The following is a 27322-nucleotide window of genomic DNA, read 5'->3' on the forward strand; positions in this document are numbered from 1 at the left end:
AGATTTTAGACAGATCAAAATGTAAAATATGACATGAAATATTTATGTTATATTCTGCATTTGCTCTAGAATAAGTTCTATGATAATGTAATTATATATAAAATATATGAGCATATTCTATAAATATATACATATATGTTTATATACATATATAGTTCATATAGAAAATATTTATATGTGAATTATATTTATATATGAACACAAATATATACATTTATATAAATATATTTAAAATAATATAAAATAACTTAAACTATAGTCAAGGCATAATATGTTTTAATCTGTACAATGGATACACATAGCAAACACAAAATATGAATTTCTAATGCAGTCTCAATAGACAATAAAGAATCTCACTCTTCTCATGATCTCTCATACTACTCAGAAAAACTACCAGACCCAAGTAGAACATTGTTACTACAATCCTACTCCACCAGTCAATGCTTTGAATGGTAATTTTCCCAGGAAAGATAATGGAGCCCAGTTCCAGTATGCCAATTTGTCTTTCCATACCCTTTGTGGAGGACACTCTCTATTGACTGGCCCACCCCCAATCCCCATTCATAAGAGATGATTATGTAGCACATTTCTGGACCTAAAATTTCTGAGAAAGCTTTTGCTTTCTTTATACAAGCATTGTCCCTTTTCATGACTTTTTCTGCTAAAATACACATATTCTGAGGTAAATACCAAGAAGACTGTGGAGACTTTAAAGCTGATATTACTGGGCTACTTGAATCAATGTCAACTTCTCCACTTCTCAATATGTGAGACTGATAGACCTCTACTTGATAAGCCACTGAAGTTTTCTGTTTCTTGAAACTGAAAAGCTACCGTAATGGACTTCTCTCTATGTTGAATTATTGACACAGCAGAGGACATGTAATTAGTTGTTTTCATCTGTTTATTTACCTATCCAATCAAGAATGTTTTTGGGGTGGTTACTATGTATGAAGCTAAGTGCAAGGTAATGTTATGGTGGCCACACAGAGCCAACATTCTCATAGAACACAAAGACCCATAAACATTTAGGTATAGCTAGAGAATAAATACTCTAATAGGAACCAAAAGAGCTTGAACTTTTAGGGTTGGTAGAGAAGACTCCCTGGAGGAATGGGCACTTAAACTGAGACCTTGATAATGAGAATTTAGAGAAAGAAGACGAAATGATATATATCAGGTCAGCAAATGATAGAGAAGACAGAAGATAGCTAAAAGGAAATGAAAACAGTTCACTGTTACTTAATTGTGTATGATAGAAGGAAAGGGGCATCCAAGGAGAGCAGAAAATTAGGTTTCATTTTTAAGGAAAGGCCAAATAACACATGACCTTAAAACCATTTAAAGAAGCATGGACCGTCTTGGAAAAGTAATGATTAGTTTACTAATGGCTTTAAAATTGAGAGGAAGGTGAGCTACATGAATTACTCTAATTAAAAGGATCATCCTGAAAACTAGGTAGAGAATGGGTAGGAAGCAGGTAGACTAGAGGAGGAATCAGTAAGGTGAGCAATGTATTCATTTGGGCCAGACATCACAGTAGAGGATGAGGAATGGAAAGAAAGGAATTTATTTGAAAGCTATTTAGGTGGCAAATGGCTTTGCCTCAGTTTAACTATGGGAGATATATAAGGAAGAGTCAAACATGACTCTTAGGTTTCCAAATCGAATGACTGGATAGAGTATGGTAATGTTCACTGAATAGGGATTATAGGAAGAAAAATTGATTGTATTTGGAGAAAAAGCCTGGACGAAGGAAAAAATGGGTTTATCTTAGAACTAATCAATTTGAGATTCCTGTGGGAAATTTAGATGGAAAGAAATTAATCAGATAGACAAGTGTAATGCTCAAAAGAGCTTTCTTAGTTGGGAAGACAGACAGGTAGTGATCAACAGACTGAAAAAACACAACTGGACAAATTTTCACCAAGAGTGTGTATCAAGCATGAGTCAAAAGTATCTTGGTAAATTGCAGATTCTTATAGGTCAGCAAGGGGTATAAAATTACTTTTATACTTCTTATTTACTTTGCCTACTGGAGAAGCAACTGTATACTTTCCTTAGATGGTAGCTTCTTAGGGACAAAGTCAAGAAATATAAATGGGAAGTTCTTCCCCTAAAGAATCCAAAGACCTAAACAAAGTGATCAGGGACCTGAGAGAGCTGCTTAGGGCATTATGCAGTGGAAGAAATAGAAAGAGAGGAATACCAGAAAATGTAGCGCAAATAGAATATATATGTCTAGTGAAACTCTGCTTTAGTGCCATAAACAAGATTTTAACTTAACCCTTTCTTAGTTTATATCTATTAACTCACCAGTCTAATTTCTGACTTTGATTTGCTTTCCCAAAGAGGTTTCTGTTTGAAAAGTTGATATTTCCCACTGAGAACTAATAATTGACTAATACATTTTTTTTTTTGTGGTACTGGGGAAAGAAGTCAGGTGGTTCGATCACTGAATTACACTTTCAATCCTTCTTATTTTTATTTTGATTTCCGTTTTCTCTAAGTGACCACACATTGGTATTGAACCTGTGATCCTCCTGTCTCAGCCTCCCAAGTACTGGGATAATAGATGTGCACCACCATGCTAGCTTTGTTACCAAATGATTTCATAAAGATGATTCTTCCCAAACCTAACCTGCCCTTCTTTAACTGAATATCACACTTGTATTTGGAGAAGAATACAAATCTTGCCACTGAGAAGAGATAGTATTAGATTGTTTCTCTAAATATCAGTCCCCTATTTAAATCCAACCCTTTTCTACCGGGAACCATAAAATAGGACCCCAAGTATAACTCCTCAACCACAGGTGGAATTTCTTTTCTATTCAACTGGACTCCCACTATCTTGAATCCAGAACTAGAACTTCTCTATTCTCTTGGGTCACTAGTTTAAACATTTTCAGGAGTGGCCACTCTTCAATCTCCAGCCCATTTTCACAATTTACTTGTTTTTTTTTATTCCCATAAATCAATAGTACATTTTTCCTAACACTTCCTTCTCTTAATTTATTATGTTTTTTTTTCTTCAGTGGTGCTTTTTCCTTTTAATAAGGACCACCTAACAAACTTTTTCAATTATTTGTGTCAGTATCTGGAATTCATTTTTCACTACGGTATTTATCATTGTTCAGGTACTATATTTGCGCATTTTCTTTTTTTTATGGGTCTGGGGATGGAACTCAGAGGCATTTTGACCTGTGAGCTACACCCCCTGCCCTATTTTTTTATTCTTTATTTTGAAACAGGGTCTCACTTAGTAGCTGAGGCTGTCCACGAATCGCGATCCTCAGGTCTCAGCCTCCCAAGTACTGGGATTACAAGCGTGTGCCACCACGCCCGGCTTATTTGCATGTTTTCTGATACAACTCAAGAGCCCAACAATTCTTAACTTATCAGAAAATGTACATTGTAACTCTACATTATGCAAATGGATTCATCGTTCAGAAAATATTTGCTAGGTCCCAATTATTTCACTTGATATAGAACCTGGGAATGTGTCAAAGAAGAAAGACACGTCTCTGCTCTTCTTGAGTTTATACTAATTTGTAAGACAAACATGAAACAAATAGTTACATAATTCATGTTTCATTCATAATTGAAATGCTAATGCAAGAAAAACAGGGAGAGTTAAAACAGTTGGTAAGGAGACAGGCTTTGGTTTAAGAAGATAGTGTCTCTGAAAACTGTTAATTCCTATAAATACATAATGGGAAAAGAAAGTTATGAATCATATTATCCTACATGGGTTTTCCCCATTGGCACCATGGATAGCTAACTTCATCATAAAGCTCAAAGTGACTTCTTTTTCAGATTAAGTATGAGGCAGCATAAACCCTAATGGGATAAAAATGCATTTCTTTAAATGGCATTCTCAAAGCAGACTGATGAATGGCTTTTCTACCTATGAATCAGTATTTTATTTTTATTTACTCTTAATTCTGTTATTACCTTTTTGACTGTGGGTAAATCTCTTAATTTCACCATACCTCTTGCTCTTCATCATTACAAGAAACTGAGCCATAGTTGTGAGTTGAGTTGACATTTGTCATAGTGGATCCTTCTAAACTTCAGTTTAGCAGGATTAGAAAACAAATTTGTGCTGTCCATCTAGCGTCACCACCCCTTCATTATAGCCAATAAGAGTTTCACATATAATGCAGTTCTTACCTTTTATGAATATTTCCCCAAGATGCATTGATGTTCTCGGTTATCATGTGCACTTTTCTGGTATCATCTGAAGAATAATCTCGGAGAAGTTTCACTGCCAAGTCATTTGCCACATCTACTTTTATCTGCCATTGGCGGAGGTCTTTGGCCAATTGCTATAGATGTGTACAGGAAAGAGAATGAATGTCAGTTTCTTTTCCTTCTGAAATATCTAGGTGGAATTTCTTCAAATGCTTCATAAATAGCTTTGAATTCTCAGATCAGATATGTCTACATGATTGTTTTTTAACCTACCATGTGATTTGGTCAACCATGACAATATGAACTAACCTACTTTTTATGACAAAACTTTTCAAATATTGCATCTTAAGCAATAACCAGTTTCAAGTATTTCTATTAAGTATCAATTAACTTGTAATAAAGTTAGCTCCATTGCTTTTGTCACAGGAGAAAGAAAACTATAAAAACAAGAAGGTAAAGAATAGTTGAGTATGTGACTTATATCAAAATTTGAATAGAAAAATGTTTGATGCATTTCTTCTCATTAACTTGTTGATTGTTTATGTAATTAGTGCCATCTACTGGCATCAACTAAACCTGCATACATGAACATGAGGAACAATAAAGGAGAATTTTAGTTAGGGAACTTTGTGGAAGGATAATAATACTTACAAATATCCTATACTAAAACCAGAATAAAAGTCAATATATAAAATATTGCTAAAATAGTCTGTTTTCGTTTTTGTTTGTTTTCAACAATTGAGGGCTATCAAAGTAGCCATTTCATTACTAGAAGGTTATTTCAAAGAAGTCAATCAATGAGATATGTATGTGGAAGCATATCAACTTGACACTTCTATTAAAGATTTCTGTAAGTAGCATACTTTTCAACATTGAGATAATATTAAATTACTAGGATAGTTGACATTAAATCCAACATGGTGAATTAAGCTATTGATACATGGACAGAAATACAAGAACAGGCAATTTAAGTAAGAGAAAGAATAAAAGCATTTTATAAAAGAAAAATGAAAACAGTTAACTTTCAAGTAATAAAAGTATAAAGTATTAAATCAGGGAGGTAAAATTTGACAGCAATTAAATTAACAGAAAGTAAAGTCCAAAGCCAGAAAGACTGGTAAAATTAGCACATTTATGTACTATTGCTGGGAACAGTATCCATTAGGGGAATTAGGTAATAGATAATAAGCAACATACAAGTGCTTATTCTCACTTAACTCGTAATCTCACTTTTTTGTACTTTATTCTAATCTAACAATATATTTAAAAAGCCAGTCGTGGTGGCACACACTTTTAACCCAGTACTTGAAAGACAGAAACAGGAAGATTGTACGTTTGTGGCCAGCCTCAGCTACTTAGTGAGGCCCTCTGTAACTTGGTGAAACACTGTTTCAAAAATAAAAAATAGGTCTGGGATGTAGCTCAGAGATAGAATGCCCCTGGGTTTAATCTCCAGTACCACAAAACAAATAAATAAATGAACAACTAAATAAATTAAAACTCAAAAGAAGATAAATATACCATAAGGATAAATAAGAAGAAAAAATCTCAAATACTTTTAATATTCAATGAGATGTTAAAAGCAATGACCACATATCTAGTGCGTGTACATAATAATCACTACAAAAAAGAACATATTTTTCTGCATAAAAAGCATACATTTTTAACTATACTGTGCTTTTTCTTTCTTTTACAATTCTGAGTATTGAGTACAGGGCCTCAAGCATGCTAGACAAGTGCTCTGTCACTGAGCTACATTCCTAGATCTTTATATTTTGAGTCAGGGTCTAAGTTGCTCAGGTTTGCTTTGAACTTGTGATCCTCCTGTCTTTAGCCTTTTGCAGTCTCTCCACTTGGAAGCTATAAATAGTATTTAGCTATGCAATGCCAGCACCATTGCTCTCATTCCCCTTCCTATAAAAACTCAGTCACTGTGGACCCCTGGAAGACATGGCTGACAGAGGTCTTATCTTTCTGGTGTAGCTACACTCAGTGAAGTTGCTTCTATACTTCTTACCATTACCTTTTCTGCTATGTTTTTGCAGTGAGTGGTTGGACCTAGTATGACGGATCCCCAGTCAGGCCTCTGGCTTAGGAATCCAATAACAGAATCATTTTAACATTTGTTGTTTTGTGTTAGAATCACGTTTATATAATAAAAATCAAACACCAGTAATCATAATTTTAATGTTTTTAATTGAATTCCCATTCCTTAAAGTATATTATCTGGTAGTTCTTAGTTAACAACAGCATTCTATTCTAGAATCAAACTAAATACTAGCATTTACTATATATATGGCAAATAGATCCAAATTACCCATTATTACCAAGAAGCTATCAATGAAAGATGAGTTTCTAATGACACAGAGCATTTCTGCTGCTACTACATAGCAACTACAGTTTACCCTTGTAGAATGTGTCCTTATCCTCCCACTCCTTGTAGCAAGCACTCAAAATCCTATTTTCTACTTTTCAGATGCCCACACTATTTAAAAGCCTTTCTAAAGTGAAACAAAGGCTGAAGTCTTGACTTTTCTATACATTTCCTCCCTTACAAAATTGCTTCTCCTTCCTTTCTTCTCTTCACAAGCCAAACTAGAGTGATAAAACTAATGGATACTAAGATTGGAAAAACCAATTGGCTCTTATTATCTAGAGGGTGGTATTTGCATTTTAAAAGAAGAGCTAACTGATAGCATAACACTGACAAACTGTGACCAATTACCTGGTTACTGTTTTCTAAGGTAACGCATTTTGATGAAGGATTCAATTGTTAAATACTTCTGCTGAATCTATAGGAGAACATATATGTATAGGCTTAGAAATACATAATATTAAAATTTTAATGAATATATCATTAAATCATTTACCTATACAAGTTAAATATTCTTGGAAACCACCCCTCATCCATGAGTTGCTATTTGAAAAGCCTAGATACAGGAGGATAGGCTTTGTAAATGGTTTCGTGGTTATATGTCTATTTTAAAATCCATCAAATTATATGCACTAAACATATCAATTCCACCTCAATCAAGCTGTTGGACATTTTTAAGAAAGCAAAGGGCATGCCATTCAATCTTAAAAATAATCTAGAGGACACAAATATATCTAGAAGGATACATCGCAAAATATGCAGAGAATTTCCATAATCTCTGAGAGAAATAGCAATTTAGGGACTTTATAGCAGAAAGGAAGTAAAAGGGTGAGCCTGATTTCAAACTGAAGCTTTTTGTTATATGCTTGAAAGGTAAAAATGAACATGCCATATATTTGTCTCTAAAATTGTATTCACAATAAAAGTTTTAAAAATTCACCTCAGCAAATCGTGACTGAGTACTATGGGTCACAGAAAACTGTCTAGGTTTTGTGAGGATGAAGGATTTAAAATAAAAACTGTCACTGACCTTGACCAACCTCTATAGCACTAAGGCCCTTATCTACAACAGAAAGGTCTCCATAGAGTTTTCTTTCCTCCTTTCTTAAAGATATTCGCTAGAACAGACTGGCTTTCCTTCTCCACTTGGGCTTTACCCAAGTGTCATTCACACTAGGAATCATGACCTTGACCAGGTTTCCTACCCCTGTGAAATTTACTACTGGGATAACTCCAGACCTCAGAAGGAGTGTAAATTCAAAAACACGATAGACTTCACACACTCCCTTTTCTCTTTCTGAATTCCATTTACAATGGTGTAACCCATAGGGAATTGTTTGTGTGGTGATCATTGTGTGTGAAGAAATTTAAAATACTGTGAGAGCACTAGACAAAAAAAATGGCATTATGGGTGTGTACGTGTGTGTGTGTGCGCGTGTGTGTGTGTGTGCGCGTGTGTGTGTGTGTATGCTTTCTATGAAAAATAGAAAATGTGAAACTTCCCAAAGATTATATCTACTATCATGAAAGAAATATTTCATTCTCAAGTCTAACTTGATATAGCTGAAAACATGTACTTGGTATTTATATACAGTATTTTAGGGAGAAAAAATGATTGTGGATTATGATACAACCTGAAGGTAATTTCAAGAATTTTGAGGGGATTGTTTTCTATCTTTTTGTGGTACTAAGGATTAAATCCAGAGGCACTCAAACTATGAGCTACAGCCCAACCCTTTAAGTTTTTAAATTAAAAACACTTTCACTAAGTTGCTCAGAATCTCATCGCATTGCTGAGGCTGTCTTTGACCTTGCATTCTTCTTGTCTCAGCCACCCAAGTACTAAGATCACAGGCATGTGCCACCACACCTGGATTTGCCTTTTCTCAGTTTTTAAACTTGCAGCAAATCTTTTTAGGTATATTGAACACATTTAAGAGAACTAGGAAAGACTAGAAAGAGTATTTAAAAGTCTAAACAATGGAATAAGCTTGCTAGCTTGGAGACCAATGGGAAAATTAACCATTTTATTCATGTCTCAATTTCCTTTCTTGTCAAGTGAGAATATTAACAATACCTACCTTGGAATAGGGTTATGAACAGTAATTTTAGAAAATTTGGGGAAAAAATAAAAACGTCTGGCATAGCCAAAGAATTACATAAATACTAGTTATTATTATTATTATTATTATTATTATCATCATCATCACCATTGTCATTATTACTTCTCTATTACTACACTACTTTTTTGATACTGGAGATTGAACCTGGGGTATTTTTTTTATCTAGATCTCCAGCCCTTTTTATTTTTTATTTTGAAACAGAGTCTTGCTAAGATGCTGAGGATGTCCTTGATCCTGAAATCTTATCTTGACCTCCTAAGTACTGGAATTATGGGTGTGCACCAATTATTTCATCTATTTCTCAAATCAAGGAATTGAGGAAAAAAACACATTGCTTGGAAAATAATAAAACAGAATCCTGATACAGTTACGGATAAAAGTTCTATGTTCTGGATTCCTCCTTCTGCCCCTCCCTCTCTCATTTCTTCCTTCCTTTCTTCTGTATTGGTAATTGAACCCAGGGGTGTTCTACATCCAGACAATACCTGTCAGTTTTTAAATTTTGAAAGTGGGACTTGCTAAGTTTCTGAGGCTGTTCTTGAACCTGCTATTCTCCTGCCTCAGCTTCCTAAGTACTGGTATTACAGGTGTGGGGCTTCTGTCATTTTGCCTTGGAAAACATGTTTGTGCTTATGAGCTAAGGAACGCATGGAAAGATTTAGGTCTGTAAACTAACAACTAAGAGCTTATTAACTCTTCAATCTGTGTCCGCTGTCCACTCCACTTAGTACTACAGATGAATCAACCCATGTTGAGGGCCAGAATTTCCCAGGATATCTTGCTAGCTGGTATCTTGCTGAATCAGACCAATAAGAGGCACAGGCAAGAGAAAGAAAGGCAGAAGAAAGAGTAAAACTAGAGACATTCTCCCTTACTCTTTTCATGTGAGTAGTGTCTCCATTTCCTCTCCTTCTGTAGTAATCCAGTGCCTACTCTGTAGCCCCCACAGGTGGCCAAGTTAGCTCCAGATGGCTCTGGTTTCTGGGCTTTGGTAAATCTTGGCTCTCTAGCCCTTAATGTGGTAACATCTCCCTGATGTTGCTAAATCTGGAGTTGTTTCCCTATCCCTTGTTGTAATTTTCAGCTTCTCCATCACCCATGGTCCCCAACCAGTGCTTTGAAATCCAACTCCCTTTGTTGGAAATATTTAGTGTTTTCCAGTTTGAACCTGATGATTTGAACTGAAAGAAATCTCACAGCAAATGACCCTACCAACAAATTCCACAGAGGTGATTTAATATAACAACCATAAATTTCACGAAATATTAGACTTTACATTTTGCATCCTTCTCTCCAGTCTCAGAGGAAGAGGTGACTCTTCTGCTATTGGAAGTTGATTTTACCATCTGGACACCCATCTATTCTGGGATCCTCCTCCATGTACTCCCTCTGTGTGTGTATGTTCCAATTTCTTGGCTCTCGGCAGGGTCCTTCTCTACAGCCTTCAAACATGAGTGTCTCTCTCATATTTAAACAACAATCATAACAACAAAATCTGGACTCTATTATTTTCTTTCTTTTCACACTTTCCAAAAGGCAAATAGCCTCTCATTGCCTCAACTCGGTTACATTTCTGCCACTCCGCAATTCATCAGATTCAGGTTCTTTCCATCACCATTCCACTAAAACTCTTCTGACAGAAGTCACCATAGCAAATTGAATTATTGCCCTCAATTCTTTACCTCTCTAGGTACCCATGCCTTTCCCCATGTAATGTTGAAGTTTTTCCTACAAAAGGCTAAGTTTACTTCCTTGCCCTTAACACTGAGCTCGACTGTATGACTTGCTTTGCCTAATCCTAACAAGAAGTTAATAGAAGTGACACAAGTTGAAGGTTTGAAATGTGTTTTGTGCAAAGGGGGCTATTCCTTCCTCACATCCCCATCACCAGAAGACAAATATGCCCTGGCTAGCCAGCTCATCCTGGGAGGAGGAAGAATGCCATGTGGAACAGAGCCACCCCAATCAATCTAAAGCAGGAAATACAGGTTGTAAACTCATGGAAAGGCAATAGATGTTTACTATTGTAAGCCACTGACATTTTCAGGTTGGAAAATATATATATTCTTTTTGGTACCAGGGATTGAACCCAGAGACATTCTACCTATGAGTTACAGCCCTAGCCTTTTAAACTGTTTTTTTTTTTAATTTGAAACAAAGTCTTGCTAAGTTTCTGAGGCTCTCCCTAAATTGCCAAGTTTGGCCTGTAATCTGTGATCCTGGTCCTCCTGTCTCATCTTCCCAAGTACTGGGATTACCGGTATGTGCCACAATGCCTGACTATGTTATTACAGCTTTTCTTTTTTCCCCCTGTCCCTTAAATAATAGAATTTCCTAATGGTTCTATCCCTGCCTTAGTCTTCCACTCCCTCTAATTGTAAACTTATCCTTAACTAGAAAAGGAGGCAGGGAGCATATTCAAAAAGATGCATCATATATTTTTCTTATACCCAAATCTACTACCCCCCCCCATCGCCTCAAGGTTACTTTAGGTCTCCTTCATCTTTTGCTTACGTTCTGCAAAATCTTTTTATTGGTTCCATCCCTTCACTCTCAACCTGGCCTTCCTATCTTTATACCCTGCTTAAGGTGATTTTCTGTAATGAAGATTACCTCTGAAGCTCCTCCAATGAAAAACTAATTACACATCCATTTTAACCTTTTGCTGTCTTTTTCTTATGCAATCTCACAAATTTTGCAGGAGAAAACAAAAACTCTGAAAGTTAAGTGACTTGTTCAAGGTCACAGATTCAGTAAAAGAGGCATCACAGAAAAGCAGTTCCCTCTGCTCTCAATTCAGGATTTAATCCAGTTGGAGAAGATATGCTTCCATAAAAAGGAATTTAAAGAAAGTAATTTAGTCTATTATAATAACTGAACTTTGAAGAATATGAAATAATCTTCTTGATGATTATAGCATGATTGGAAATTATTGTGTGTAAATAAGACATTTCTAAACAAAAACAGCAGGGAAAATATACATTTGGTTTATGAAAAAAATCACTAAACAATTTAGCCCTAAATATGAATTAATGTTCTATAAATCCTTATTGGGAAAAGAAACAAATTCTTTCTTCCTTGTGTGAATTAAAATGATCTATAAAATCTCCTTATGGATTTATAATAGAAGTGTTAAAAATCTCTGGAAGGAAGCTATTTTAAAAGTAAAATCTCTCACCATTAACTTCAAGACTCATCTATTAAACCTTTGACATTACCAAACAACTGTTTCAGAAGGTAACACACTATACAGGGGATAGTATTTAAGAAAATAGCTCTCATTTTCCAGCTTACTGGAAATGATTAATCTTTTCAATAGCTTTGAGGACTACATACTACCGTTGTTACTTTTTTTGTCCTTTCAACAATGACTACAAGCTGAGAGCAGGCAAGTAAATGTGTTATCGGCCAACCCATTAGAGTTCCATTATTTTCTGTCTTACATGGCTTCATGTAATGAATTTTTATAATTAAACTAATGGCATACAATTTATTTTTCCCCCTCTTTACTTTCAGGCCCCATTTCTCTTCCAGCTCCTCTGGAATAAGTTTTATACAAAAAGAAGGGAGGAGAGTCCTCCAAGTGCTTCATTACCTTAATTTCATTATGACATTTTGGAAAGCATTCTCTTTATCTGGGTTCTCTCTTTAATTTGCTGACTTTATTAAAAGGCTTAAGCAATGTTGTAATTAACAAATCATCCAGCTACCAGAGGCATCTAAGAGAAGTCTGGTTGAGAGGGTGTGAAAATGGTTGGGTGGAAATGACTCCAGAGAGAATGCCTGAGGACAGAGCCCCAGAAAGTGGCATTTTCTCAGTGACTTTTCAAATCCCATGAGCCTATTGTGGTAGACTGCATTATTGTTCAAAAATTTCCAGTGCCTTTTCATGCTACAGAATTAAACATTGCACTTTAAAAAGCAACAGCAACAACAACAAAAAAGCCGGGCGTGGTGGTGCACACCTGTAATTTCAGCATTTGGGAGGCTGAGACAGGAGAATTGCAGGTTCTCTGGCAGTCTCAGCAACTTAGAGATGCCCTCAGTAACTTAGAGATACGCTGTTTCAAAATAATAAATAAAATAGGGATTGGGGTATAGCTCAGAAGTAGAGCACCTCTGGGTTCAATCTCCAATGACACACACACACACACACACACAGACACACAATATACAATGATGGGAAAGAAACAAAATCTGCAATATTAATGAAATGAAAATTCATTTAAAGTCATCTTTGTTCAGTACAATGCACATACTATAAAATTTCACCCATTTAAAGTATATAATTTTGGTTTTTTTAGTGTATTCACACAGTTGTTCAACCATCACCACAATATAATTTTGGAACACTTTCTCTCCAAAAAGAAAACCAGAACTGGGTATGGCAGTGCACACCTATAATCCCAGTATTTACCAAGACCCTTACTAACCTAGTGCTGGGGGTGTATCTTGTAGGTAGAGTACTTATGGGTTCAACCTCCAGTACCATGGAAGAAAGAAAGAAAGAAAGAAAGAAAGAAAGCAAGAAAGAAGCAAGCTAGCTCATACCATTAACAGTTACTTTCCATTATCCATTCCCCCTTCCTAGCCTTTGCTGGCAATTTCATATAAATAAAAAAAAGTGGCCTTTGAGGACTGGTTTATATCAATTAGCATAATACATTTGTGGCTCACCAGTGTTATACCAAATATTGTCAAATATTTCATTGTTGGATGTGCCATATTTTCAGCTATTTATTAGCTGATAGACACTTGTATTAGTTCTGTTTTTTGCCTATTATGAATAATGCTGCCATAAATATCTATACAAAGGTTTTGTGTGTACATATGTTTTCATTTTTCTTGATTATACACCAGAGAATGGAATAGTTATATCACATGGTAAATCCACATTTAATGTTTCCAGGAATTGCAAATTATTTTTCCAAAGTGTTTTCACAATTTTTCAACTCCACCAATAATGTATGAGGGTTCCAATTACCCTACATTTTATTTATCACTTGTTATAATCTCTCTTACTTTAGTCATCCTAATGGGTATGAAGTGGCATCTCATTGTGGTTTTTATTTGTACTTTCTTAATGACTAATGATATCAACCATCTTTCATATGCTTATGGCCATATGTACATCTTCTTTGGGGAAATTTATATTTCAAAACCATGTATCATTATGGTTATTAAGTTATTAGAATCTTTATATATTCTTTTTTTTTTTGCGGGCCTGGAGATGGAACTCGGGGGCATTCGACCTCCAAGCCAAACCCCCTGCCCTATTTTTTATTTTGAAACTGGGTCTCACTGAGTTGCAGAGGGTCTCACTAAGTAGCTGAGGCTGTCCGCGAACCACAATCCTCCAGTCTCAGCCTCCCGAATGCTGGGATTACAAGCATGCCCCACCATGCCTGGCTAGAATCTTTATATATTCTTGGTCTGAATTCCTTAAAAAATATATGATTTGCAAATATTTTCTCCTAATCTGTGGATTGTCTTTAATTTTATGATACTATTTGTAGTTTTGATTATTTATTTATTTATTTATTTTTGTGGTACTGGGGATGAAACCCAGACTAACTCATTATATTCCTGTTTTCTTGTAAGAATTTTACAATTTTACATCCTATATTTATTTCTATATGTCATTATAAAACATTTATCATTATAATATTTATTTCATGAAATTATTAAAACTTAATTTTTCTTTTTCTTTTTTCTTTTTGGTGGTACTGGGGTTCCTGGAAACCCTTCTACCTCTGGGCTACACTCCCAGACACATTTTATATTTTTATTTGGAAACAGGGTGGTATACTGGGATGTTTTGATATACACATACATTGCAAAATGATTATATCAAATTGATTAAAATAGCTATAACTTCACTTTTTTTGTAGTGAGGACATTTAAAATCTGTTTTTATAATGAAGGGTCTAAAAAGAGAGAACCTACAGAATGGGAAAATATTTGCCAGCTATTCCTCTGACAGAAGGAAATATATATACAGAATATGTAAAAAACAAAAAACTTGCCACCAAAAACACTTAATAAATTAGTAATTGACTAAATATATTTCTCAAAAGAAGAAATAAAATGATCAACAAGTATATGAAGAAATGTTCACTATCTTTAGCAATCATGGAAATAAAAACAACAGATGGATATATTTTGGACTGGGCATAGTAGCACATGCCTATAATTCCAGCACCTGAAAGGCTGAGGACAGAAGAAACAGAGGTTAAAAGCCAGTGCATGGTAACTTAGCAAGACCCTGTTTAAAAATAAAAAAGTACTAGGGATGTAATTCAGAGGTAGAACTCCATGGATTCAATCCCCTGTACCATATACACATTCAAAAAAGATAATGAAATTTCATCTCACTTTAGTTAAAAGAGCAATTATCAAAAATATGGTGATAAATGCTGGTGAGGAGGAGTGGTGGTGAAAGAAAAATTTAATAAAGTATCAATGGGATTGCAAATTAGTACAGCTACTGTGGAGTTCAGTGTGGGGGCTCTTCAAAAGACCAGTAATGGAACCACCATATGACCCAACTATGCTGCTCTTTGGTATCTTTTTAAAAGGATAAAGGTCAAAATATTATAGTAATACACAAATAGTCATGTTTATAGCAGTCCAATTTACAATAGCCAAACTATGGGACCAACCTAAGTACCATCAATGGATGAATTGATAAAATGTGAAGTACACACAAAATAGAGTTCTATTTCTCCATAAAGAAGAATAAATTTAGTCAGGCATGGTGGCCATAATATAATTATACATGTCTATAATCCCAGTACTTGAGAAGCTAAGACAGTGGGGTCATAGGTATGAAACCAACCTCAGCAACTTAGCGAGACCCTGTCTCAAAATAAAAAAAAAAATAAAAAAAGGCTCAGGGTCTAGCTCAGAGGTAGAATAATCCTGGGTTCAGCCTGTGGAACCAACCAACCAACCAACCAACCAAACAAACAAAACAAAACAAAACTAAGAAGGAGAAGAAAGAGGAAGAGGAGTCCTTTGCAGGAAAATAGATGGAATTGGAGAACATCATGCTAAGTGAGATAAGCTAAAAAGGAAAAAGAAAAAGTTCCTCATGAAAATGAAGAGGGAGAGCAGTAAACGAGTGGAAGAGTATTTAGAAAGGGAGAGAAGGGGGGTATATCTGGAAGAAAATAGAGCAAATATTATGTGCATATATGAATGTATCACTAGGAATCTCACTATCATGTGCACTTATAATACACTAATAAACAAGAAAAAGGGAATCCAACTGAAAGAGAAAAATACCTGAATAGATATATCACAAAAGAAGATACACAGATAACAACGAAGCATAAGAAAAGACATTAAATATTAAATGTCACTAGGGAACTGCAATATAAAACAACTCAGATACCTCTATACTCCTGTACAAACATATCAAAGTCAATCAGTAAGCCAAATATGAAAAAGAGGGAGGAGGAGTAGTGTGGGAATTGGGTAAGGGCTAATGGGATGATATGTGCAATGTATGCCTCTACCATTTTGTACTCCATAAAGATGTATGACTACCTCTTCCTGTTGCCCCTTTCCTCCTAGTTTTTGCTGATTAGGGGAAGCATCTGATTTTTATTTTCTGCGATATTTCTCTGTGCATGATGCATTGCAAGTACCGATCCCACTCTTGACGGCCCCAGTAATGGCCTGGCTACCCGGTGGACTGATCCAGACCTCGCTGGCTCAAGCAGCGGCCTTGCCTCATGGGAGGCCCCGATTTTGGTTTCGCTGGTCCCGACACCAGCCTAACCTCTCAGCTGGCTCTGATCCCAGCCTTGGAGGCCCCAGTAGCGGACCTCAATCCGGGCTTTGGAGGCCCCAGTAGCGGCCTTGAGGTCGAGCTATAGAAAGGGCCCTATAGTGAAACAACTAAGGTGACCTATCAGAGGGTATGGAATAGGGGAGGATGGAGCCTCTTTAAAAGACAGGAAGTACATAAACAAATGTATCAAAGTTAATCACCAAACAAGCATGGGATCGAGGGAGTGGGAGGGAATGGGATGGGGGCTGGATGAGGGCTAATTGGATGATGTGTGCTTGTATATCCTCTCAAGTCTTGTATTCCAATGTGATATATGATTACAATGCACCAATAAAATAAAAAATAAAAAAACAGAAAAAAAGATGTATGACTACAATGCACCAATAAAAAAACTTTAAAAATGACTAAAATTCTGCTCAAATGGCTAAACACTGACGTCACTAATGGTAGTTAGGATGTGGAATCAAAGGAACTTTCTTTCACTGCTAGTAAGAATGTAAAATGGTCCACCATTATATAAGACAGTGGACAGCTTTTTTATATAGCTAAACAGGATCTTAACAAGGGAGCCAGCAAGCAGGCTCCTAGGTTTTTACCTCAATGGGTTAATAATTTATATCTATACAAAATTCTAAATAAAAATGATTACAGGAGTTTTATTAATAATTTCCCAAACTTGGTTCCAAACAAAGCAACTTAGTTGTCCTTCAATAGAAGAATGGATCAACAAAATATGGTGATTATAGACAATATTATAGTACACAACAATATAAAAATGGGCTGTCAAACCACAAAATGACATTAAATGACCAAAAACACTAAGTAAAAGAGTCCCATCTGAGAAGGCTATGTACTGTGTGATGTGGAAAAGGCAGAAGTATGGAGATAACAAAAAGATTGGTGGTTTCCAGTGGCTGAGGAGGGAGAGAGGAGGGGATGGAGCATGCAGGAAATGGGTGGTAGTACCTTCTGCTTCACATTTTGATAAACTTCTCTAAAGATATTCTCCAAAGTAATTCTGAGATATACATATATTAACTATGATAACTATGTTGTATAACATATTTTGAAAACTGATTCTTCTATCTGAAACCTTTACTACCCCTTATTTATCTCTTTTCTTAATTTTTTGTGGTACTAGGGATTGGACACAAGGGCATTCCATCTCTATTCTATCTCTGATCTATACTCTTAGATCTTTTTATTTTTAAAAATTTGAAACAGTCTTAAGTTGCTGAGGGTCTTCCTAAGTTGCTGAGACTATCCTTGAACCTGTGATCCTCCTGTATTAGTCTCTCAAGTACTCAGTTTACAGGAGTGCACCACCACCTGCAGAAGTATGTTTCTGTTTAATATGAATGCCTTTTCTTTACCTTGCCTAATTTTTTTAGTCTGAAATTCCAATATAATATAGAATAAAACTGGTGAGACCAGACATCCTTATCTTGTTGATATTCTTAGAGGAAAATCATTCAGTCTTTCATCGTGCTAGTTGTAGAATTTTTGTAGTTGTACTTTGTGAGGGCTAAGGAAGTCCTTTTTTGTTTTAGTTACCCAAAGATACTATAATAAGGTGCCACAAATTGAGTGGCTTAAAACAACAAAATTTATAGTCAGTGTTTTGGAGGCTTGATCTAAAATCAGGCCTCCATGTTTCCATTCCAGCAGGCTATGTTCCCATTCACTCAAAATTGTAAAGTACAATCCTTTGTCTCTTTCTAGTGTCTGGTTATGGATGTCAATCATTGGTGTTACTTGGCTTATAGTTCTTTTCCTGCTTCTTTCATCACATGGTGCTTTCCCTGTGATCAGTGACTTTACATGGCAGTCTCTCTGTGTGTACACTTTTTCCTTTTCTAATAAAGCTATCAACAATAGTAGATTGAGGGCCCCCCGACCATAATCCATATCAACCTCAAACTTGATTATCATCTGAGAAGACTCTATTTCCAAATACCATCACACTGGCAATTAACCAAGGCTTACACCATTGATGTATCTTTATGGAAAACTATTCAATCTGAAACATTTACTCTTACGAGTGATTTTTCATCATGAAAGAATTTTTAATTTGTCAAAAGAATGTCCTGCATCTACTGACATGGCTATACAGTGTGTCTTTTATTTTACTAATATGGTGTACTGCATTGCTTAAATTCAGAACACTAGCTGGGTATGGTGGTACATGTGTGTCCCAATATTTAAAAGGATTAGACAGGAGGATCACAGGTTCAAATCAGCCTCAGCACCTTAGTGAGGCCTTCTCAAAATAAAACAAAAAGGATTGGAGGTATGGCTTAAAGATAGAATGCTCCTTGGTTAGGAGTTAGGCCAATGCTGGGGCCAGCGGCCAGCATTGGAGCCTGCTGTGAGACAAGGCTGGTGCTGGGGCCTCCGAGGCTGGGATAAAAGACTGCCGAGCGGTTAGGTTGGTGCCGGGGCCAATGGCTGGCATCGTTGCCTGCCGTGAGGCAAGGCCAGTGCTGGGGCCTCCGAGGCTGGGATCAGAGCCTGCCGAGGGGTTAGGCCAGTGCTGGGGCCAGCAAGGCTGGGATCAGAGCCAGCTGAGGGGTTAGGCCGGTGTCGGGGCCAGCGAGAACAAAATCGGGGCCTCCCATGAGGCAAGGCTGCTGCTTGAGCCAGTGAGGTCTGGATCAGTCCACCGGGTAGCCAGGCCACTACTGGGGCCGTCAAGTGTGGGATCGGTACTTGTAACGCGGCAAGCGCAGAGAAATATCGCAGAAAATTAAAATCAGACGCTTCCCCTAATCAGAAAAAACTAGGAGGAAAGTGGAAACAGGAAGAGGTCGAGCTATAGAAAGGGCCCTATAGTGAAACAACTAAGGTGACCAATCAGAGGGTATGGAATAGGGGAGGATGGAGCCTCTTTAAAACGCAGGGGGTACATAAACAAATGCGTCAAAGTTAATCACCAAACAAGCATGGGATTGAGGGAGGGGAGGGAATGGGATGGGGGCTGGATGAGGGCTAATTGTATGATGTGTGCTTGTATATCCTCTCAAGTCTTGTATTCCAATGTGATATATGACTACAATGCACCAAAAAATAAAAAATAAAAAAAATACTCCTTGGTTCAATCACTAGGATCAAAAAACAAAAATAAAATAAATTATGAATGTTAAAACAATCATGCATTCTTGGGATAAATCTCACTTGGCTATGGATGCAGATTCTGTAAATATATTGTTATTTTAAGTTAGAGAATATTTTGTAAGTGTTTTAAAGTCTAAATTCATGAGGCATATTAGTTTTTGTTTTTTTGGTACTGGGGATTGAACCCAGAGACTTTCCACCTCTGAGCTATACTTCTAGCCTTCATATTTTTAATTTTTGAAACAGGATCTCACTAAGTTGCTGAAGCTGGCCTTGAACCTGCAACCCTCCTGCCTCAGTCTCCCAAGTACTAGGATTACAGCTATGTGCTGGCCTGTCTCCTGGCAGACAATTTAATTTTAAACAAATTTTGTCAGCATTTTCATTGCTTTTGCAGAAGAGTGTATTTCTAGATTGTCATATTATATTTTCAAGCATGGACTAAGTTAAACTCTAAAAAGAAAACTAGCCAAAATATGGTACAAACAAAGCCTAAAGTAATGCAAGACATGGTGACTATGCATTAAATATTTATATAATATAGCAGTACCTGGGGAAACCAGACTATTTCTACCTGTGCTCTATCAGCGATGTATGAGAAACTCTCTTCATGTGCTTTGAGAAGTGTAATAGCTTCATACATACTTTAAAAGAAAAAGTGCTATTAGTTCATTGATTTTTTTTCTTTTTAATCATGTGGAAGCTTTAGGAGAGAACAAAAGGGAATTAAAAAATGCATAAAGAAATGGCATATCCTTGCAAGAAGATTTCTGATAATGTTTTTTATTATTGTACTAGAATCCAAACTCAAACTACTAATGTGAGTCAACTTGATGACTTAATTTTGTATAACTCTAAAAATACAACAACAAACCCAAATCTATATAAAACAAGATTTCAGTTTCTATTTAAGACAGATAGGATATTACCTGATGCTATCCAACATTTCACAAATAATTTAAAAGGTTAAGATTTTATTTCCATATTTGAAAATAAAGTTTTCCTGATTGCTTTATTTCTTAATATAATAATTTGAGGTCCTCAAATAGGCATTTAATTGCTATGTGTAACAAATTCAAATTTGAAAATTAAATACATGATTATAGTGTATCTATGTTCCAATTTTCCTAAAGTATTTCTTTAAAACAGAGATTTTACAGCCTTAGAAATGTTTATTTAATAAATTGAAAATTATTGGATTTCTTGCTTCAGATAGTTTTAAGTATTATATAGCCAAATCAGCTAGGCTCAGACAAGATTTCACTTCTCTATTGAATTCATGTACTCTTAGCTCAGCCAAGCACAAAACAGTTAATGCCGTCACGTTTGAAAAGCTTTTATGCTGAATTTGACACAAAGGCAATCACAAAGCAGACAAAAAGGGAATTTCTTTTTCAAAAGCTGAAAGGAGAAAAATAAATGAAAACTCTGAGCCCGGGCAAAATCTTTCTTGACACTGGAAAAGGAAGTTTAAAATGATGATCAAGAAATAATTTTTCCAAGGAATCCATTGCCAAGTTTGGTCCAATCTTAATAGCTGAGGGAACAGGTTGTGAACTCAACCAAGATTCTGCCAAATGAAATAAATCCCATGATGACCACTGCTGGCAGTTTTAGGTGCCAGTGGCATACTATCTTTGCCTCTTATGAAAGTTCTAAATGACATAGTCTCTCAGGATTTTGTCATGGCCTGTTGGCAGGGATTTTGATTAGGATGGAAATTGTATATGTTTTGCCTAACATCTGTCTTTCTATCTCAAAAGAATATTACTGTACCAGGTTGGTGGAGAAGAGCAGACAAAGACATGTGGTTAACAAACTCAACTTCTTTCTAACTCCAAGTTTTTGTATTAGTCAAACTCAAGGGTATATAGCAAAGAAGAAAATATAAATATGATATGAATATCACTTTTTTGACACTAAAGAATTGAATAATTTTTATTCTATATCACAAAGAATTTCTGATATAAATTTAATGCTAAAAGGTCTTTATACACATATACCGTGTAATGGATATCTCTCAATGACCTGCTCATTAGTAATTGATACAATGAGGCCATCTGCATTCTGTTCTGTTGTTTCCTTCTAACCTGAGCATTAGTAAGATACGCTTTTACTAGATGCCATCTCAGAGATCTGATTTCTAGTATATAAGCAGGTTATTGTCCTTATTTCTTCTCCACTATTTTTCTAACTAAGAGAAAGAGCCTTCTAAACTGTCAAATCAGTAAGGAAATAAAGATAGAATTCCATAAAATTATCTAAAGAATTAAAATATTAGCCACTAAAAGTTATATAGAAACCTTGATAAAATCTGTCCAACAGCATTGAACAGAGAAATTAGAATTAAAAAATTTATGTACTTGATTAGGATAATTAAAACATATGTAGAGAAGAACTAGAGGTGATTATAGATAAGGATTAACAATTATGAGTCATTAATACATCAGGATCATTGGCACTTTAAAAAGTTTTACTTCTGGTGAATGGTTTCAGCCATAAAAGAGTATAAAGAGCCTGTGGTTGCATTTGAAGTTATTTCACTGTTGCTCATTAGTGACAGGGTAGTCATCAGTGAGGGCGCTGTGAGTGAGGAGAGCTGCTGTAATCAGGGCTCTCCACTCTGCTGATTGCCTTATGAGGTTCAGGGCGCTCTTGCCAATCTTGGGCACAGAGGCTCAGAGAGAATTTATGAGGAAGGAGACCCTGGTAAAATCACCCAAATGCCTCATCGTGTCACATTTTCTTCTTAGAAAAAAATGTAAGTTATAAGCCTGCTTGCTAATATCACTCAGTAGTGATAACACAGCCTAAAGAACACTTCGCTTTTCCTAACTTTTAGAAGACTTACACATACCAGTTTCATTTAAAATGAATGAAATAAAATTTTGTGAAATTTTTTAAAAAGTTAACTTCATAAAATTTTCCTTGTTTTTCATAGTAGAAAATTATATGAAAACTTTCCCTCAATATACTACTTTATTGCTTTCATTTTCTACCTGTTGGCTTACCAGTAATCTCATATAATCTTATGTTCTTTTTTATGGTTCTGAGGACGGAACCTAGGGACATTCTACCTCTAGATTATACCTCCAGCCCTATTTCATTTTTAAAATTTTTAAACAGGGTCTCCCTAAGTTGCTGACAGCCTCACTTAAGTTGCTGAGGCTGGCTGCAAACCTGCAATCCTGTCTCAGCCTCCTAAGTACAGGGATTATAGATGCACCACCACAGCCAGCTCATATAATCTTATGTGTCAGTTAATAAGTACAATTGCCTCTCTTTCTGGTCTTCATGGTGTTTTCTGAATTTGCTTTAGCCACAAAGACAATTGGTAGAAGAGAAAATCTGTGAGGCGGTCTGTAAGAATCATTACTATGTATTCACATCACAGCCTATTGCTTTCAAAAGGAGTTATTGAACCTCTTTAGCCTTGTTTTTTTATCTTCAAAGGGAGCAGTAAGAGTATTTTTCATAGGGATTTTTGAGAGGATGAAATAAACCAATATATGTAAAGTGACTAGCCTAAATTTTGATACACACAAACCTTCACCAAAAGTTAGTATTAGCCTTAAGGTTACGTTACTTTCACTATTAGCATATATCATTCAAGAAATGGCTAGGAAAATTAAAGCACTGGGCATCTCTGTCTTATGAAGTTATATGACTGTGGCATGATATGCATCATTAATTTTCTAAATATAAAACACAAACAAAAATATTCATTTCTATAGATAATGGCAGAGCCATTTTATGATGTAGTTTCAGACTAACTAAAAGCATTTTTTAAATTTCAATTGTTTGAAAAGGATAGTAACTATAATACAATCCTGTTTTTGTTTTAGACATTTAACACATTTTACATGATTTTACAGTGAGATTGTTTTGTTTTTGTTTTTATATTTCCTTCTGCAGGTATTTTGTTCCTTCTTTGAGACTTACTCTCCTAAAAGCAACTAAGCCCAGATCATACATGCAATCATCTTATGATTTCTTACAGTAAGATTATTTTTCATTCGACAACTTCAGACTTCTCTTTCCTTAATCCAACGCATCACTACATGCCTCTTGTCTCTTCTTTCCCTCATCTATCCTAAGGGTCCAGTCCATTTTTTATCTGCTAATTACGCCATTGTTCTATGATCTGCTAAATTCATAGTATCATAAATTTATGAAGACTCTCTTATGGATAATACCAGATCCTTTGAGAATAGCCATGTGAATTCTAAATTTCACATTGTCAGACCAGGAACTAGAAAAATGATCATTAGAAATGAGAAATGCATGTCTGCACATCCATTGGAAAAGTTATTAGTGGTAACAAGTATCTTGGGAAACAAAAAATTTTAATCCACTCAGATTTTTCTTCCAACAGAGATAATAGGTAACACACACCAGAACTAGAGAAACAAGATTTTCCATCCAACAGACAACTAAGATTGGTTATCTGTGGAGATTCATTATTTATGTTAGTCTTTTACCTATCTCTAAATTGTACTGTTTGCTTTTATTGCTGCTAATTTTTAGGATTTCTATTTGGAATATTAATATACCTACAGGTATAGCATTTGGAAATATTTTATCCCATTCTATCAGTAACTTTTAACTCTGTTTACATTGTCTTTGGATATACAATATTTTTTTTAATTTTTTAGGGAGTTTATTTACCCTTCTATTGCCTGTGCTATTGAAATCATATCCAAGAAATCACTGCCAATTTCAACAATGTGAGGTTTAATGACCCAGATTTTCTTCTTAAAGTTTATAGTCTTAAGATTTATATTTAGGTCTTTTATCTATTTTGAGTTAATATTTGTATATGGTGTTAGGTAAAGGTCCAATTTTATTCTTTTTCATGTAATTATTATTTTTCAACAATATTTAGTTAAAAGATTATTATTTCCTTCACAAAATGTTCATGGAAACCTTGTCAAAAATAACTTGACAATATATGGAAGAATTTATCTCTAAGCTTTTTTTTTTTACCTCCAATGGTTTATATATCTGCCTTTAGAACAGTACTACACTGTTTCAATTATTGTAGCTTTATATGGTTTGAAATCAGAAAATATACATCTTCTAGCTTTGTTATTTTTTGAGATCGTTTTGGGTATCTAGAGTCCATATTCCACATTAGGATAGATTTTTTCTGAAAAATAAATAAATGTATGATAGTTTCACCAAAAAAAATATCCTCTGGTAAGAAAGAAAGCAAAAAGAAATATTGAAATGTTATCTTTAAGTTATCAAAAGCTTGGTATCAGACAAATGAAACTGTTCTGTGAGATTATCATTGTTAATTTTGGATAAATTGCTATAATACTAGATGTCAACCACAAAACCAAGCATGGGAAGGGGGATGGGGAGGGAACGAGGTGGGGATCGGGTAGGGGCTAATTGGGCGATGTGTGCATGTATGTCTACAAAAAGTGTTTTTTTTTTAATCCCATTATGATGTATGAATACAGTGCACCAATAAAAAATAAATTAAAAAAAGAACTAAAATAATATGTGGCTTGTTTACATCTTTGTTACGTAAATAAAAATCTTGTCCTCATAGCATCTCAGGATCTCTGACAAAGTGGCTTTAAGAGAGGATGGCTAAAAACTCGGTAATCCTATTTACTCTTTCTGAAATTAAGCTGAAAACAAGTTCTGGTCAATGAGATTTGGTGGAATTTCCAGATCTGGCTATAAAACCTCATGGATTGACTGGCCATATTTTCTTTTCCTATCCTCTAGTGGTCTAAATCAGCTATATACTTAAAATAACAGTTTCACATGCTTGGAAAAGTTTATACTCAAGTGACCATTTGGACAGAGCTCCTAAAAAGGGCTTGCCAGCTTCCACTGGATTATTTCGTAACCAAAGAATTAAACTTATTAGTTGTATTATATTAAAGTATTAATATTACAGGGTTTATTTCTTACTGTATCTTAGGATAGCTTAACCTGACTAATTTAGAAATGAAAACCACTTCATTCAAAAAACTATACAGTTTTCTTCTTTGATGACATAACTAATGTGAGATTTAGAAAATTAATTAGCAAAAGGCCTTTTCTACAAGATAAAAATTTCTGTAGAGGGTTTTGATTAAGTACTCAATCTGATTAACTTCCTACCTTGTTATATCACTGTTTAAAATCCCCTAAAGAATAACTACTCTTTTCAAAAAAACCTTAGGGTTTTTTGAAACGATCTATAAATGCCACATTTGAAAAGATCAAATGCATGTAAAACGCCATGCATGGTGCTTGATAAAACATAGTGTTAAATAGATTTTCTTTACTTTTCTTCAGTATTTATCCTGAGGATTTCTAAACTCTTAAGCAGATAAATATTTGGTAAAGTTTGGGAGGAAGAGAAAAAGAAAAGAAAGAGAAAGAAGGGAAGAATGAATTGGGCTAGAGGTTAGAGAATGGGAAGAAAAAGTGAGAGGACATGTTGTTCTTGCCTTATGCTTATATCCTCTCCCTTCTCTCTATTTACAGTCCTCAAATAAGACAAGAAGGAGCCAGGTGTGATGGCATGTGCCGGTAATCCCTCGTACTTGGGAGGCTGAGATAGGAGAATCTCAGATTCACAGCCAGCCTCAGCAACTTAGTGAGACACTGTTTCAAAATAAAAATAAAAATTACCATGTCTTTCAAAAAAAAAACCTAAGGAGTAGATCTGTTACATTTTCTAGGAAGGAATTAAGCCTGAATGGCTGACTTCATGCTACTACATAAATATGATTTGTACATCAACTTTGGTCTTAAAAGATTTCCCAATACCAATATAATAACCAGCCCACTATATCCCAATGAAACAAAATTAATATTATGGTTGCTATTAGATATTGGGTTCCCACTAATGTTATTCTAACTCAAAATTCTACTCTTCATTTCACCTCAAAACTATTTTGCTTTAATAAGTCTACATTTAAAATCATTAAATTTTAATCCATGTCAAATTTTATTCAGGGTAACCAATAGTTTAAGAGGCATCTTTGATACTAACCTTGGTTTCTGTGATTTTCTTTTGGATTGTATCCGTTGTGTAAGGACCCTCTTTCCATGACTCAAGTTTGGCTCTGGCCTGTCCTAAGTCCTGCTCAGCTTCGTCCTTAGCTTCCAGCCACTGTGTTGAATCCTTTAACATTTCACTCAACTGTTGCCTTCGGTTCTGAAGGTGTTCCTGTAGTTCATCCCACTGATTCTGAATTCTTTCAACTGTAATAAGAGGAGAAATGAATACATATTAATAAAGAGTAGCCTGGAGAAGACATTGCTATTTAACTTCCAGACATTATTTCAGTTTATATTGCTCATAAGAAAATTGTTCACTGGGTTATGGCTAGGATGATGACAAATAGCATTTCTTACTATTTTTAGATGGTAAACATGGGTTTCTGTTAAATCACTTTCTATAATTTATATATACAACTATATATAATATATAACTGAGTATATTTAATTATATTTTATTACATAAATAACAAAGAGATACTATATATGAACATTTTAGGTGGGTGTGGTAGTATACAACTGTAATCCCAGTACTTCAGAGGCTGAGACAGGAAGATCGCAGGAAGATCGCAGGCTCAGCCATAACAGCTTATTGAAATTTCATTTCAAAATAAAAAATAAAATGGTGCTGGGGGTGTAAATCAGAGGCCGAACACTCTTGTGTTCAATCCGTAACACCAAATGAATAAATAAATGAATGAGTGAATA

At 35.3% G+C, this 27322-nt stretch overlaps 1 protein-coding gene across 4 annotated transcripts in view; it reads right to left on the bottom strand.

Annotated features, from left to right (window-relative positions):
- Nucleotides 1-27322, bottom strand: part of DMD (dystrophin) — a gene marked incomplete at both ends in the record, with an annotated part of 2101015 nt that overhangs the window by 607240 nt on the left and 1466453 nt on the right. For all 4 annotated transcript variants that reach the window (XM_080719244.1, XM_080719243.1, XM_080719246.1 and 1 more), the window contains 2 exons: nt 4174-4328; nt 26607-26818. In XM_080719244.1, the coding sequence (XP_080575370.1) occupies nt 4174-4328; nt 26607-26818 (367 nt within the window). The remainder of the gene's footprint in view (nt 1-4173; nt 4329-26606; nt 26819-27322) is intronic.

This window comes from Muscardinus avellanarius (assembly GCF_963383645.1).
Source record: "Muscardinus avellanarius genome assembly, chromosome: X".
Classification (NCBI taxonomy): domain Eukaryota; kingdom Metazoa; phylum Chordata; class Mammalia; order Rodentia; family Gliridae; genus Muscardinus; species Muscardinus avellanarius.